The following is a 16,339-nucleotide window of genomic DNA, read 5'->3' on the forward strand; positions in this document are numbered from 1 at the left end:
ACAGTTAAAATTCAAAATTTTCTTTCTCCTTTTTTTGTAAACAACATTCACACCCCTGATATAAAAAGTTTTTTTAAAAAAAAATATAAAAAATAATAATAATTTTATTTTCTTGTCTAAACAATTGAAATAATCGTGAAAAGCTTTATTTTAGTATAAATAAATTCGTTGTAATACCACGAAAGGCAGGGAAATATTGAATTTATTCAGATATCTCTGATATTAGTGGGAGAAATTGAGTGTGAAAAACATGTCATTTCTTTTGTAAGTGAAATTTTCGATTCTTTGTGTAATCTTAATTTAATATAAAATTCACAGTGGTTTTATGAGATTGTGTATACATCAATAGCTTTTTTATAAACATTTTCGATATCAGAAATTGGTTCTAAATGTAAACGTTAAACATTATTTGCAAATCCAGTGAGAGTAAATTAAGTCAAAAGAAAAGAAGAAACCTTGAATTGAAAATTAATTTCCGGAAAATTTTCCGACTACTTTGCAGTTGTGTTGTGGTTCAATAGTTCTCTCAACATGATTTTTATTTAAATTATTTCACTTTAATGAATATCTAATCATCATTAAAGTGTTAATTCGTACAAGAACTGTTTCAATTATTTCCGCAATTTTTCTTCTCTTTCATTATATTTCGTGTGTCTGAATATCTCCATTCAGTAAATGCACGAAAAGAGAGTAAGGTATTTTTTGTGTAGAAAACAGTTACACACAAATTGAACAGCTGTCGTAATGAAAAAACTACCTATCGACACATTAAAAAAGTACTAATTATATTTAACATTTCATCATTATTCTCTCCCATGTTCTGTTTGTTTAGTAATCGTTCGAATAAGACATTTAAGCCTAAAAAAAATATCCCAGAAGGAACTCATCAATATGATTTGATGAAACATGCTGCAGCAACCTTAGGCTCGGGAAATTTAAGGAATGCTGTGCAGTTGCCTGAAGGCGAGGATGTGAACGAGTGGATTGCTGTAAACAGTAAGTTATTTGACATTTAATTAATTGTTGGAATTTACAAGTTCCATTAGAATTGGCACTGCAACTTTCCAACTCTGTAACGACAACAATAGACAGTTTATTTATTCTATAAATTTGCATTCAATTCTTATTTATTTTAGCTGTAGACTTCTTTAATCAAATTAATATGCTTTATGGCACGATAACGGAATTTTGTACAGAAGACACGTGTAGTATCATGTCGGCTGGTCCAAAATACGAATATCATTGGGCTGATGGTCAAACAGTCAAGAAACCAATCAAATGTAGTGCACCAAAGTATATTGATTATTTAATGACTTGGGTACAAGATCAATTAGACGATGAAACTCTATTTCCATCAAAAATTGGTGTTCCATTCCCGAAAAATTTCCAAACTATTGCAAAAACGATTTTAAAACGGCTATTTCGTGTCTACGCACACATTTATCATCAGCATTTTCCAGAAGTTGTACGATTAGGCGAGGAAGCACATCTTAATACTTCATTTAAACATTTTATATTTTTTGTACAAGAGTTTCAACTTATTGATCGTCGTGAGTTGGCACCTTTGCAGGAATTGATTGACAAATTGACAGCAAAAGGCTAGGACATAACTATTGTTAATACATTAGGTAACATTTAGAAATTACTAATTACCTTTTTAGTTTTACGCTTGATCCTTTTAGTTTCATTTTCTTTATTTTCCTCATTCGTTAATTTTATTTCTTATGAAAGTGTATGGAAATGAATTTGACTTGAAATTCTAGTTTGATCCAGCTTACCTCAGATGTAAAAGCTTGATGATATTTTTATTAAATTAAAACGATTTTAAAATGAACTCGTACTTTTTGACTCCTATATGTAGTATCTAGAACCATTATTCCTATCGTATGAGTTTTTAACTTATATGTAATCTGCAATTGAACGAATAATTAATTCATAAATCATCAAGTTTTAAAAGTTGGGGTCTATTAAGTTCATGAAATTTAAAATTGTGATAAGGATTTATTTTCAAACTTAATGATTTATCAACAGATAAATATAACACAAAAATGAACGTATTAAAGTCCCATATGAATAAGGACTAAAATAATTTGATATTTATTCTTTCGAAATTTTTCTTGAATTTTAAATATTAAACGAATATTTCAAATTATTCTTTTTAGTAAGAGACACAGTTGTTTAAGGTGGAAGAGAGTTTTATCTAAAATATTCATGATAGACTTTAAACATTACAACCTAATAATTTAATTTCACCATCATAAACAATTGTGATCAAATAGCTTTTTAAAAACATAGAAATCATGCTTTTTGCATGAATGTTGAAAATTTTTGTACGAAACTAGGGATTTTAAAGACTTGAAAATAATTCTCTAAACAGAGAATTTTAAAAATGTATGAGAAACAAACAATAATTACTAAGATTGACGAAAAGTCAAAAATATACGTTAACAAATTAGAGAGATGGAAAAGTATTTTGATTGGAAGTTTATTTTTCAAAAACGAGCTTATTCTAATTTGATCAGAGAGTAAATTAAAATGTCGAAACAAATTTGATTTTATTGCTGTATATGATGACTAAACATAAGAGTATGTCGCCGCAATCATAATAATTGATATTAAACTAACAAAATTTATCTTATGAAAACTTCACATAAACGGCATTTTCAAACTAATATTATAAAGTATTTTTGTTTAAAAATTTAAATTTCCATTGATTTAATTTATTTGAGGAATTTGAATGTAAAAGAAAGAAGCAGAAGAAATATGTTTCATTGTAAATATTCATCATCATAAAAATCTTTATTCTACTATTTCTCTTTAATTATTATCAGAAAAATCAAGAATTGTAGTGAACTCTCAGAAAGATTAGACAATAGTCTAAAAAGCTTTTAAATGAAAATAAAGCACTCGTAAAAAGAAATTATGAAGAAATTAAGAATAAAAACATATTTTTACACGGCAATTGCATTTTAAATATATAATATGAAATAACCATATGATCTATGTGAATATTCATTAAAACTGAATATGATTTTTAAGTTGTGCTTTTAAGCAGCGATACAAAAAACGATTAGATTTTTATCCTTTTTTCATTTTATAATAAATATTACGAATTATGATTATTATGTCTGCATGTAAATATTATTTTTAATCATTTCATAATTGAAAAAAAAATACTTGAGTACAATAAAAGAAATCCTTTCCTTTTTGTCATAATAATTGTCCTCATCTGTTACTGTTAAACCATTGATGATTATTTTGAAGAATTTTTTTCCAGTGCTTTGCAAGGTCTCGATAGCTCCCAGTTGATCCACCCAATTCAACGGGCAAATGATCGTGTGCGTTGAATTTAGGAATATCTCTTGTAACTGTAATTCTATCACGTAATTTTTGTGTCATAAATGAACGAAATATGTCAAGAATCACGTTAATGCCTCGATTTGCATTAACAAATTCCAATTTTTGAATTCTAAGTGGATAGCATTCCATTGTATTCACAGCATTTTTAATTATTTTTGGTGTCATTTGTAGTGCATGAGCGAGTTTGACACCATTCATATCAAATATTGCACGAATGCCATAAACAGAAAGGTTTGGGTCATGCATTGTAAGATAATCCAATAACATCATACTAATTTTCATCACATTATTCTGTAAATGTTTTGATGGATCATGAGCGGCTATTCTTAATATCACAATTTGACGATGCTGTTCATCCTTCTGAAGAATTGGTAGAAAGACTCCAATGTCTAAAAGCTCACTTAATTCTGTGAGGAAAGGATCTCGAAAAGTATACCATTCTGTCACATCTGAACGCTGTGTGTAGTAGCTAAAAGATTAATTTAAATTTTTAAAAACTTTTTGATAAGTAATAAACTAACTGAGTTTTACACTAACTACATTAGACACACATAAACTGCTAATGAAATAGTATGATAATGTTAAATGAACTAAATAACGTATTTCTTTGTTCTTCATTTTGTGAAAAATGTATTCTAAATTTGTTAACGCTAGTTTAAGGTTTGATTAATATTTATTGTTTATAGTTTAAAACCCCTTTTTATACAAAATGTTTAAACTGTTTTTGAATTCAGATAAACGGATTTCATTTATTTAATAAATCTCTAAACCACTCTAAATTAATACATCCCAAAAAATATAAAATATTCTCGACATTTTCAAAAAATTAATCAAATCTTAACATTATATGGAATGTTCCGGAGAAAATGTCATTAGCTGACTGCAAGTCTAGTAACTACTAAAAGAATATATCAAGTTGTTCACTCTGAGATTATTAATAACAACAATTGATACGATTAAATCTTCTTTTGTCTCTTAATTAATTTTTTAGTAGTTATGGACTAGTAAACAAAAGAACAAAGTGCAAATTACAATGTTTGAGTATTTTGTGTAGAGACAGCGAAAAGATTTTCATTCATTTGTATGCATTAAATAAAAACAAATCTTTAGCTATAAAACACAGCTGATTGCTATAAAAATTATATGCCTTCGATAAGGAGAAGACATGTTTTACTTAATAATACTTAATCCAATTATGTCACTAACCTTTTTATTTTCTTCTTAGCTTTATTAATTTGAAATTTACTTGCTCTTAAAAAATAGAGTATGCTTTGATCACTTATTAGCTGCTCATCTATTTCCGTTTGATTCTCAATATATTCTCTAATTTCTAATGTTCCAATTTTTACATCTTCTTCATTTTCATTAAGAAACTCAAACGCATGCAACTTTGCGAAATTATCTAATTTAATATTTGACATCTTTTTAATGTTTTTTCGTCATGTATTTTCACTTTCAGTTCTCGATTAGAACTGACGAGTGAATAATAAATATATACATTTATTTTTTGTAAACATGCTGAAATAATAAAAATCTTTCTATATGTTTGTTAGTATTAGAGTATCTAAAATTCAGGTAAATTAATAATAAGCTCATCAACAATTTATGAGGTTGTTGCTCGCTTAAGATTTGGTATCCGGGTAGAAATAATCGGCAAAAACTCGCCGAATCACGACTTCCTCAGGCGGCTCTTCCATAAATGGCCGACTTCTTATTGACGGATTGAGACAACCGGTGGAAGATGGAAGATGATTCGCGTTTGTTGCAAATACTTTAGGACATTAAATTTCAAGAAGTTCAATAAGTCATTGTTAATAAGGATACATTGCGAATGTGCAAATATTTCAAAAAAGATGTAATTTTTATCACGAATACCATGTCAAAAACAATTAAGTTGAAATGAACAATTCACTAAAACCCCTAATATTTCGAGTTTAAGTTGTGATATATTTCCTTTGAATGTACATGTGATAAAGACGCCTAGGTATTCACTTGCAAAAGATTATACATTAAGTATGTGTAAAGCTCATATCATTGAACTTTAGAGATTAATGATAAACGTATTTTTATCGAACAAAGGATTTATGAATGTTGCCATCGGCTTTATCAGTTCTAATATACTGATGAGTATAATTAATACATTATTTTCCGTCTTTGATGCAACGTTAGCATGAGCTTTGTGTGTCTGTCCCCAATTTTTTTCAACGAGACCTTTCTAGCAGAGTACTGAAACGTTTTTAAAACAACAGTACAATCATATTATTCAGTGCCTTGAAAGTTCAGTTGACATGGTGCGGGCTACGAAAGTTGGTATTGAATTTGGAACAGACTGACTAATTGGAAATGTTGTAAATTACATACTTTAAATTTTGTTCAGCTTTTTGTTTATAAAAGCTTTTATAAGTTGCTTAGTTAGGGGGTTGTTTGTATACTTAATAAAGAATTACATTCAAAATAACTATAAATGTTTCACTTGGCCGTGATTTTTTGAGAAGATTCATTAGAAAAACCTTACATCGAAACATCTGGTTACCCTCTTTGTAATTATTATCATTTGATAAAGAAAATTGCCGAAACTTAAAAAAGTATTAAATGCACTTATCAAATTGATAAATTGTTAAAAATAATTTTTTTGTTATGAGAACTATAAATCGGATAAATAAGTCAGATAACTTTTAATCTTATTATTCTTTTATCATTATCAATTTTGTAATTCAAATCCACAAAAAAATATCATTATTTACAAATAATGTTGATTCGACGGCTTTTCCTTTCATGTCTAAAATTTAATCAACTCTTCTATAAAGCAGCATGGATGAGTTGTGAAATTGGCAATGTTTCTTCATTATGATGTTAAATTCCAATCACAACCATTTTCTCACGTGAATACGATGTGAATATAGAAATTATTAAATCAAATTTTGCACATCAACAAGACTTACCGACCTTCAAATATGGCAATTGTGATGTCATGAAAATTCATTATTTATATCACTTTCCTTTTCATTTGAGTCATATTAGGTGTTATAGAAATTTTATTTCGTCACAAATATGTTTATATAAAGTGTCATGATAGGAATATCCAAACTGATTATTGAATTATTCTCTTTGCATTTTAATGAAAAATTATGCAATATCAAGTGGGGAACTCAGTAATCGATTAATGTTTGTGGACATCGAATAGTCTGTTATTATTATTTGTTTTTAGTTGTAAAACATCATTGTTTCTGGTCACTTAATTGTTTTCTGTGCTTACTGGAGTTAAATTTAATTAATGATAAAGATTAGTGAATTGTAATAAGATAAATTTAAGCATAGATTTGATAATCTCCTCAAAATGCATCTCAACGCTGTATCTTTTTGTACGCTTATTTTAATCATTATTTATACATCCAAAGCACAGCATAATGTCCAGCTAAAAATTAGTCGAATAAAAGGAAATATTCTCAGAAATATCACAGGAAATCAGGAGTTTGAGAATCATATCGTGACAAGTAGTTTGGATAATTCACAGATGATTCGAATGTTTTATCGTGGATTCAGAGAATTTTACAATAGATTAGTGTCTGGAACTGGTGATCGTCATGATAGTGAAAGGTTTCAAAAACGAGTACCACACAATGTACCTTTTCCATGTGATATTCGTGGATTTAGAAGTCAAAAGGTTCCCAAAAGTGTTCATCAGCTCAGACCTGGAGGTAAATTGCTGCAGCCTTTACTTTTTCATTCTTTTATTTTGTTTTGCTGATGTAAATCAATGAACTTGCATCAATGTCTTTATATTTAGATATCGATGTGATTGCCGCAATGGGCGATTCTCTTACATCAGCTACAGCTGCCAATTCAGTTGGTTTATGGGAGGTACTTGTTGAAAATCGAGGACTAAGTTGGTGCATTGGTGGACAGGGAAATTGGAAAAGTCACTTAACCTTGCCAAATATTCTCAAAGTCTTCAATCCAAATTTATTTGGCTACTCCTTATCAGATTCTTACAACGTCCATAAAACTGCGCAATTTAATATTGCTGAAAATATTGCAACGACTTCAGACATGCCTTATAATGCACGTGCATTAATGAATAGAATGAAGCAAGATCCAAGGTGATAAATTTATTTAATGAAAAATATTTTTACTGACTCGTTCCTTTATCTAATGTAGAGTTGATATGAAAAGGCATTGGAAGTTACTTACTTTTATGATTGGAGGTAAGGAAGCAAAATCTATTTTTTTAAAAAACTTAATTCAATTCGAAAATTATAGGAAATGATTTCTGTTCTGATATATGTTATCAATCGAATGCCACGCTTTGGTTGAATGACGTTCAAGAAAAATCAATGATAGAAACTTTACGATATTTGCGAGATACATCACCAAGGTAGATTCAATTTCTCCGATCGGCACAAATTATTCATGACAGTCAAGTGGCTGCCACATTGCATCCAGTTTGCAAATTTCATGTTATCATAAAAATTTCCTCTTGGATGTCATGGAGTCATCATGTCGCTATAATGAAAGAATTGTGCCGATCTAATTTAAATGTAAAATCAATTTTTTTCTTATTTTTCTAAACATTGTTATCCAGAACCTTAGTAAATTTAGTACCATCGCCTTTGATATCCCTCATGTTTTCCATGGATAGAGTAAATACTCCATTAACTTGCTACCTTGCTCGTCCAATTGAATGCAGCTGCATTTTTGGTCAAAAGTTTTCGGAAAACCGTGAATTATTCCGTAAACTTGAGAGAAAATTCACACGAATTATGGAACACGTCAGTAATTTACCAGAGTTCCATACTGACGATTTTACTGTGGTTTATCAGCCATTTTTCAAAGATGCGAGTGTTTTCTATAGAAATGATAGTCAACCTGATTTAACATTAATGGCAATTGATTGTGTTCATTTGAGTCAAAAGGGACATGCTGTTTCTGCTAATGGAATTTGGAACAATATGATGGAACCAGTTGGAAAAAAAAGTTACGGATTTGATCATCTTTTCAAAACTTTTAAGTGTCCGAGTTTAAGAAATCCTTACATTTATACTTATTATAATAGTTTTTAAGGATTAACGATCGTTTTAGAATTTTTAAACCTTATTATTAATATTCTTATAATTCTTTCAAATACTCATGATAATTTTAGTGAATATTAATTTTAAAATAAATAGAAATTGATCTAAATATTTCGATGGAGTCACTTTTTCTTCTGAAAATCAATAAAATTTAAAAATAAACGAAAACTCTTTATCCTCTAGTTCTAATTTTTTATTTGTTTAACTTAGGTTGATTCAACTTAATTCTGTAAAATTCACTTTATCAGGAAATCTTTCTTGAAAGATTCATTCTATCTATCACTCCAATAATCTAATGACTATTATTTTATTATTTTAACTGAAAATTTAAAGGAAATTAAATTTAAAGTAGTTCGGGAGAATTTGTTATTTTTCATGCATCAAGAGTTGCTTTTTTCAGCCTGCTTTTAATATTGGACGAAATAAACAATCTCAAGATCTTTATATAAAATCCGAAATGAAACTTTTTTTTTTAAATTTTGTTAATCTTCAAACTTAGATCATGCTGTCCTGGTAAATGATTATATTTTTTTTAATGCCGAGACTGTAAGATTGTGCAAAAATTTAAGTATTTTTTATCTTGACATGAATAATTTCTAATATATATCATTAGATTATTGAAGAAATTACACTAACCGTTCCTTTCTAAGGATTAAATGGAAGAGGAGGAATAATGAGAAGCGTTTTGTAAGTATCGCTTTTCTCTTGGACGAAATAAACAATCTCAAGATCTTTATATAAAATCCGAAATGAAACTTTTTTTTTAAATTTTGTTAATCTTCTTCAGATCGAAATTACACTAACCGTTCCTTTCTAAGGATTAAATGGAAGAGGAGGAATAATGAGAAGCGTTTTGTAAGTATCGCTTTTCTCTTTCTTCAGATCTAAATGTGGGAAAAAATACAAAACAAAATAGAACTATAAATAGATGAGTTGATATAAGCTCGGTTTTTGAGGCACACTAGTGTGTCGTTAAATTTTTTGGAAATTTCATGAACTGCATTACCACCAAGGTGTACCGTGGAACAAAAAAGTTTGTTTACCATTTTATTAGAAGGATATTATGTCTATGTCAGTGATGAAGAACCTTTTTTGTGTCACGATACACCTGAGATTTGTTTGCGGCCACTAATTAGTGATCACTGATTGTGCCAAAAAATGTCATGTGAAAAATCAAATGTATATGAATTCAAATTTACCTTCTATAATTACATTGGATCTGGCAACAACATCGGGTGTTGTAACTTCTTTGTTTTCAAGCATTTTTTCTAGTAAATATTTCAATTGATAAACTCCTGTTGAATGAGATATTTTGTCAAGTTTCCTAAGAAACTCATCGGAGAATCCCTGGAAAGTTTATGGAAATGAATTAGCTATTGCTAAATAGGAAATCTTAAAAGTTTTAATGCTTTTATAGAGAAAGAGCTTTCAAAGCTTAACTGAATATTTGAAAATTTTTCGTTAACTTGATTTTTTATGTGCAGTTGATTCCTACCTTAAAATGATGAAGTTTTTTTGCTTTTGCTTCACGTTTCAAGACGTCATACCTTTGAATGAACAAATTAGAGATTCAAAACACAACAAACATTAACGATATCTGATTTGTAACATACAACATAAGCATCAATACGTAAGGTCTTGTTGGCGGTGGTTTCTTCTTTCCCGTTAGCATTTGTTTCTGTTGATGCATTTGAATTTTGATATTCATCTTCATTTGTTCACTATTTGGTTCTCGAACTTTGTATGGAAAGTTATATGAGTCATCGTAAATTTTTCTAAACTCGACCACATTGTCGTAATCTAAAATAGCTGGTCGACGCTTCGTGTCACGTTGAATATCAAGTAAAAGTTTTTTTGGCAACACATCCAAATATTTAAGCTCATTTTCTGGAATAAAGAAAAAGTTAAATTTGACTTTTTAATATTTTATAACTTTTGAATACCATACCATCAACTTCATCGTCATCTTTAGGTTTCTTCTGAAAGAACCACGAAAAGAATTCTGGATTCTGCCAATCAGGCTGATTGATTGTTGTGATTCCTGTATGGACTTGTTGTTGAATTCCAGGTCTATGATAACTCTGTTCTGGCTTGATTGGAAGATTGAAGTAAATATAATATGGTGGTCTCTCAGGTGCGTGAACGCCTGGCTTATGGGGTCGATGTGTTTGGTCTTCAAACAAAATTTCAAAAAAATTATAAAAACGAAAAAGTTAAAAATTATTTTAAAGAAAATTACACTGAATTACTGGTTTGGATGTTTGGGCCTTAGTTGTAGTTGTCGTGGAAGCTCGTGTTGTTGGTGTAGTTCTTGTCGTCGTTGTTGTAGTCCTTGTCGTTGTTGTTATTGGTCTTGTCGTTGTTGTTAAAGGCCTTGTCGTTGTAGTTGTCGTTAGTTTTTCAGTGGTTGTTCTTATAGGTTTTTGGGTAGTGTTAGGTTTTTTAGTTGTTGTAGATGGGACTGCAGTCGTTCTTTGTGTTGGTCGTGTTGTCTGAACATTCTGCACAATTTCATACTGCATCATTTCTGTATAATAATGTAACGCCATCATCACAGCCGGTAAATACTCATCAGAGTCCTTAAGTTCCACCTCAATATCATCTTTTAGTGCAGAAATATCGGGTGTTGGCATTTGACGTGGTTGAAATTGTGTGCATGCTTGATGCTATTAAAATAATATGACAAATTGATTTAATGCAGTAAAGAATCTTGACTGTTGTGAGTTTTGTTTAAAAGCATGATAAATTATTTATTTAAGAACGAAAAGTTGTGACTTCTTCATTATTAATATGTAAATTTGTCTTTTTTGAGTCAAGTGATCTCCACTGTAAATGAGAAATGATGACATTGACGAATTTAAACAGTCGCGATTAATCATTTGATAGTGATTACAAATACAACTATGCATGATATAAAAATTGAATCTTGGACACGTTTATGATATAATGGATTAGAAATATTTGCACTAGGAATATCTAGGTCATAAATAGTTTAGTTAACATACTGAAATTTTATGCAAAAATGTTTGAGATTTTGATATAATATGTATGTAAACCACAAACGAGTGTGGAAAAATGATAAATAAACCAAACAAAATATTAAAATCGAGTTTAATCAGCGATCAATATTTTGCTTAGTAGTGAATTTCATCTGTCATTCGATCAAATTCTGCGCAGAATTTCTTTATATTGTTGACATAATGAATAATTGCATATCTCATTTTTTAAGTACCCAATGAATCATAAATTATATGGCGTAAAATATATCAAATTTTAGGTAAAACCCGAGGTAAAAAATGCATGTAAATAAAGCTTTTTCAAAAAGGCATTTAATTTATCAACAAGTGTCTGAGCATTCTTACTTATCAGACATATAATTTTAGCGAACTTCTTAAAACGAAAAGTTTTATTTTGTTTTAGTCTGAGATGTTTTCATACCACGACATTTTATTCAGATTTTTCTTGATAAATTTCTTGGTAAATCAATCAATCAATCAATAAAGAAAAACCTATACACAAATTATAAATAATTATTTTATTCCTGTGGTGGCAGTCATTGTTTTATATTATTGGAGTGTAAATCAGCAAATTTTTTTCATTAATAAGTTTAATAAAAGATTCCTTACGGATTTAAATTAATAACAAGGTTTGTTCTTCAGTGATCAGAAACAGACTAAATATTTATTGAAGGAACTAACAACTAATTTATTGGCGGAATCAACTAATTGTAGTTGCAAATAGAATTTGAATATTAAACAACACATATATTCATAAATATTTAAATCATTCAAATAAAAATATTAATCCTATCACATTAGTAACGTTATTTTACAGCTGCTATCAGTTAGATTTTTGCTAACGAAAACCATCCACAATAAGAACATTGACCTTTTTTGAAGAATATCAATGTACAGAATTAGGACGATTTTGATTTTAAATTAATCTGCATAATTTTGTTGAAAAAATCAACAGTCTCTTAAGATTACCAGTTGTGTTAAACAGAATCTGCTCTTTACATTTTTCATTTATATATTACTCTCTGGCATTTGAAACGTTGTTTGTGTGAATGACCAGTTTATACTTAAAGTAACTTTCTTTAAACATCACAGAAATTTCGTAACCAAAATTGAATTCATGGAACTAGATGCTCCTGAACCTTTTGACATTCTGAACAAAAGATTATAAATAGAGTTTTCGGGAGTGGATTACCACTGCTCTTCTATATACATATTAATTCATATAGTTGTACTGGGGACAATACTAGTTATATTATATCGGACATACCTGAGCGATTATTTATTTTTATTTTACAGAACACAAAGATCTGTTTTTATATTAAAACAGGAAATTTCTTAAATGGAATCGGAGGAACAAATGGTTTGATATCGAATATTGAGAGTTGATTATTTTATTGTTCAACAAAACTTTTCAATGACTTCGTGATATTTTTAGATGACTTTATGGAATGATCAAATAAATTCAAGGGATGAGAAAAAATCTTAAATTCAAGAAGTTCATACAGTGTTTTAATTAAAATACATTTACCACAGTAACAAAAAAAAATTATAGCTAACGAAATAGAATAATAATTATGATATGAAAACTTTTATGTCCAACATTAGTAAAATAAACAATATTTTTTTCACTAATATTAGAGGCGCGTAATTTTTTGAAACTTTTTTAAGTTTTTAATATTTCTTGAATTAATTATTTTGAATCTTTTGCTACTTCTTGATTATTCTTCTTAAGAACTTGTAGGAAAGCTCGTCGACAAAATTAATTAAGAAAAAAAGAGGAAGAAAAAACTCACAAAATGCTTCATTTTATTCACATCGATGTATCTAATTTATTAACACTTAAAGAAGTAAATTTAAGGTATTAAAATAAATTTTCTTGATTACATTTTTCTACCAGAAGAACTCGATCGACTCTATACATTCTTGTTGATTCTTTAAATTTTTATTGCTGCATATTTTTACCAATCATTTCTTCTCATTGAATAAATGAATTAACACTTACCAAGCCAGACACAGAAAAAAGAATTTTAAATGGAATCAAAACTAATGCAAATTTTTTGGAAAACGATGAAGCAATAAATTTTGTCTGGAACAACCAAAGGCACTCAGAATAATAAATTCGAAATTCACATTTAACTGCAAAATGCAACTAATTTATAAAAGCTTATCACCCACATATGTATTTTTACATTATGCACCAAATTGTATCAATCACCAAAAATTTCCATTTTCAACACGTTTTCAGTTTTAGTGCTGAATTTTTGGACACACAAAAGTATCACAGAGATTAAATTTAATTTACGATTTCATGAGCACTTTTCTGTCAGATTGAAAATTCTTTAAAAATAAAGTTATATCTTAAGCCAGTGAAACTTTCCTTTCACATAAAAATTCTAGATAAGATGGTGAAATTACTTTGTTTTGTCGCGAATGAGGAGCATCACTGTTATTAACGATAATGTCCATAAATTGTAGCTTAACTTGCATAGTTAATTTGTATTAAGTTAAGTGGTGTAATAGCTGTGCGTATGCAAATCAACTCATGTCAATGGACGATTTATGATCAGACTCGTTCAGACTTCGGAAGTTATTATACAATAAAAAAATATGTTCTTGAAGTTTTAAGAGAAATTATTGAAATTATTACAGGGGCAGTTCACTTATTACGTTCGCTTTTTAAGGGAGGTCAACGATTTTTTGAGGGAGGTCAACGATTTTTTAACAGCCTAAACAAAATAATTTTTTTTGTGACTAAATACAGCAAAAAAGCTCCCGAATCGAACTAGATTTTTTGATCGAACCTGTTGGGAAATCGTCAGGGTCGGATGGCCGACGCTCTAATCACTACGCCACTGCAGTTTTTTGTAATTTGAGTTTTTTTGTAGACCCAAAAAGATTCATACTTATTAACATGCAGTTTTTGTCATCAGAAAGGAATTCAAAAGTCTAGACAATTTTATTTTTACAACCGAAACTGTGTAAGGTGTGATTAATATGATATTTAAGCTTGTTTTTCACTTAAATGTTTTAAATTTTCGATTAAAAATTTCAATTTAAAAATTATTTTTAATCTAATTTTTTTAGTTTTTTATAAAAAAAAAATCAACACTCTTCTCGCACATTTTTCATTGACTAAAATTTAATAATTTATAAAAGTTTCATTTTTCACAGTGGGTGTCAACAGAATCAAATCACAACATTCACTTTTATCCAAAAAATCACAAACTCCAAAATTTTTCTCAAATATAAGTTTCCAAACATCAATTAAAAAGACAGTCATAACTTACACTTAGAACTAACAATATAACTATGTAACAGTTGACATTAATTTTTGCCATACTATTTCCTGTTTCGCCGCTAAAAAATTTATTGGTTTTGCTTTTAAAATTATTCTTTTATCTAATCACAAGAACTTCATTTGAAATGCAATTTTTATTTCTTTTGTTTTAAGCAGACCACTCGATAATGCAACAATAGAATTGCCAATGTCCATTCAATTTTTTTGTTTTTACAACTTCTGTTCTGTGTTTCTTTATACTTTATTTGGGATAACTCGTTTCTTTGACTTTTATTTATGTGTTACGAATATAAAAATATCAAAAACTAAGCTTCCACTGATGTCTGCTTTCTGTGATTCCCTTCTTACGAATAACAGAAATTCTTCTCAAAATAAGCTAAAGAGGCAAGTGTAGAAATAATTTTTTTTTTAAATTTTTTTGAGTATCTCTTGAGGAGAGAAAATAAAGAAATATATTCCTTTATGTACATGACGAAGATGCGCCACGTTAATCATGTGTGTAGAAATGTGAAAGAGACATTCTTGTGTATATTTGTGTTGGAACTTTTTGCGATCTAAAATATGATTTTTATATTATTTTAAAAATATTCAGAAAAGAATTTTTTGCTTTACGGAAATCAAAGTTCATTGGACTTTTATAAGTTCTGCAAATGCAGAAAAAAAATTATTGCATTTAAATACTGTTAAACAATTTCAATAAAATTTCCATAAAACACTTAACAATCAGCACATCGAAGAGCAAAATGTACAGAAATATTCTCGCTTTATTTACTCAACAATATGTATCAAATATGACAACATTCTCTTTAGCTCATCAACACGCGTCAACTGAAAGAAAAAAGAGAAAGAAAAAAAAAAAAATGAGAAAGAAGTTAAAAATTATTCAAATCTTGTTCTAATTTCAAAAACAGATAGCATACATACCTGTAGGACTAAAAACAATACAAATTTTATTAGTGACTCTTTTTGTAAAGTAGTTATGAACGAAAATGTTAACGCATTTTATCTTAATAACGTAGTGCAAATAGATAAAACCAATAAATTTCTGATACATATGGTAAACTGAATTTTCAGATTATAAGTATAACCGAGTATTTTTAGAATGATATAACATAACGTTTATTTGAGATTTGAATAATATTTATTGCACATGGTTAAAAACTCCTGTTCAAAATTTTTCAATTAAAATGTAACTTTTTGAAATGTTTTATATTATTTTCAAGTTCTGCATGAAAACCGCAATGATGAACATCATTAAATTCTTTAAGTACTCGTCAGTCAAACTGATCCACATTTTTAAAAAATCAGCTAGAAACACATATGTTTGAGATTAGTCTTGACCATTGTGTATGAAAAAAATGAAAGAGAATGAGCAAAAGATAAAATGTGCTTGAGATTGTCAAAAAAATGATTTTTAGATGATGAGAAGACTCGAATACATTCATAAATTTGTAAATGGATTTAATATTTCAATCAACATACCTTCAAGAAAGTAAAACTTCTCCAGATTTTGAGATCATTATCAATAAAAAAAGGTGCTTTCAAAGGTACAATGATCTTTCGTTATTTCGCTTTTGTTCAACCGAATTTTTCAG

The 16,339-nt window shown here is 28.7% G+C and overlaps 4 protein-coding genes across 5 annotated transcripts; 2 read left to right on the top strand and 2 right to left on the bottom strand.

The window, feature by feature from the left end:
* Positions 1–62: 62 nt before the first annotated feature.
* Positions 63–3,147, top strand: mats (MOB kinase activator-like 1). Of its 2 annotated transcripts, XM_070647424.1 has the most exons (3): positions 63–264; positions 833–996; positions 1,137–3,146. In XM_070647424.1, exons 1-3 carry the CDS (start codon positions 251–253, stop codon positions 1,601–1,603), a joined length of 645 nt encoding a protein of 214 aa, XP_070503525.1. In that variant the 5' UTR covers positions 63–250; the 3' UTR covers positions 1,604–3,146. The 2 variants fall into 2 exon arrangements, with proteins under 2 accessions (XP_070503525.1, XP_070503524.1); XM_070647423.1 differs by lacking the exon at positions 63–264 and having other exon boundaries at positions 801–996; positions 1,137–3,147.
* On the top strand, positions 1,607–8,458 carry LOC139095882 (phospholipase B1, membrane-associated-like). Its single transcript, XM_070647421.1, has 6 exons — positions 1,607–1,628; positions 6,764–7,058; positions 7,148–7,460; positions 7,519–7,565; positions 7,621–7,735; positions 7,943–8,458. Exons 2-6 carry the CDS (start codon positions 6,875–6,877, stop codon positions 8,418–8,420), a joined length of 1,137 nt encoding a protein of 378 aa, XP_070503522.1. The 5' UTR covers positions 1,607–1,628; positions 6,764–6,874; the 3' UTR covers positions 8,421–8,458.
* On the bottom strand, positions 3,024–4,817 carry pinta (prolonged depolarization afterpotential (PDA) is not apparent). The gene is made up of 2 exons (XM_070647422.1): positions 4,567–4,817; positions 3,024–3,829 (listed from the first exon to the last, which is right to left on the bottom strand). Exons 1-2 carry the CDS (start codon positions 4,779–4,781, stop codon positions 3,226–3,228), a joined length of 819 nt encoding a protein of 272 aa, XP_070503523.1. The 5' UTR covers positions 4,782–4,817; the 3' UTR covers positions 3,024–3,225.
* A 148-nt stretch (positions 8,459–8,606) lies between the features above and the next one.
* Positions 8,607–15,245, bottom strand: ImpE3 (Ecdysone-inducible gene E3). Its single transcript, XM_070647420.1, has 8 exons — positions 14,734–15,245; positions 10,669–11,095; positions 10,378–10,602; positions 10,043–10,316; positions 9,925–9,976; positions 9,629–9,776; positions 9,234–9,313; positions 8,607–8,973 (listed from the first exon to the last, which is right to left on the bottom strand). The coding sequence occupies exons 1-7, from the start codon at positions 14,782–14,784 to the stop codon at positions 9,243–9,245; spliced, it is 1,248 nt and encodes a 415-aa protein (XP_070503521.1). The 5' UTR covers positions 14,785–15,245; the 3' UTR covers positions 8,607–8,973; positions 9,234–9,242.
* Between the last annotated feature and the right edge of the window lie 1,094 nt (positions 15,246–16,339).

The sequence above is a fragment of the Chironomus tepperi genome, unplaced genomic scaffold (genome assembly GCF_022539635.2).
Source record: "Chironomus tepperi strain 1889 unplaced genomic scaffold, CSIRO-AGI_Ctep_v1 contig_376, whole genome shotgun sequence".
Classification (NCBI taxonomy): domain Eukaryota; kingdom Metazoa; phylum Arthropoda; class Insecta; order Diptera; family Chironomidae; genus Chironomus; species Chironomus tepperi.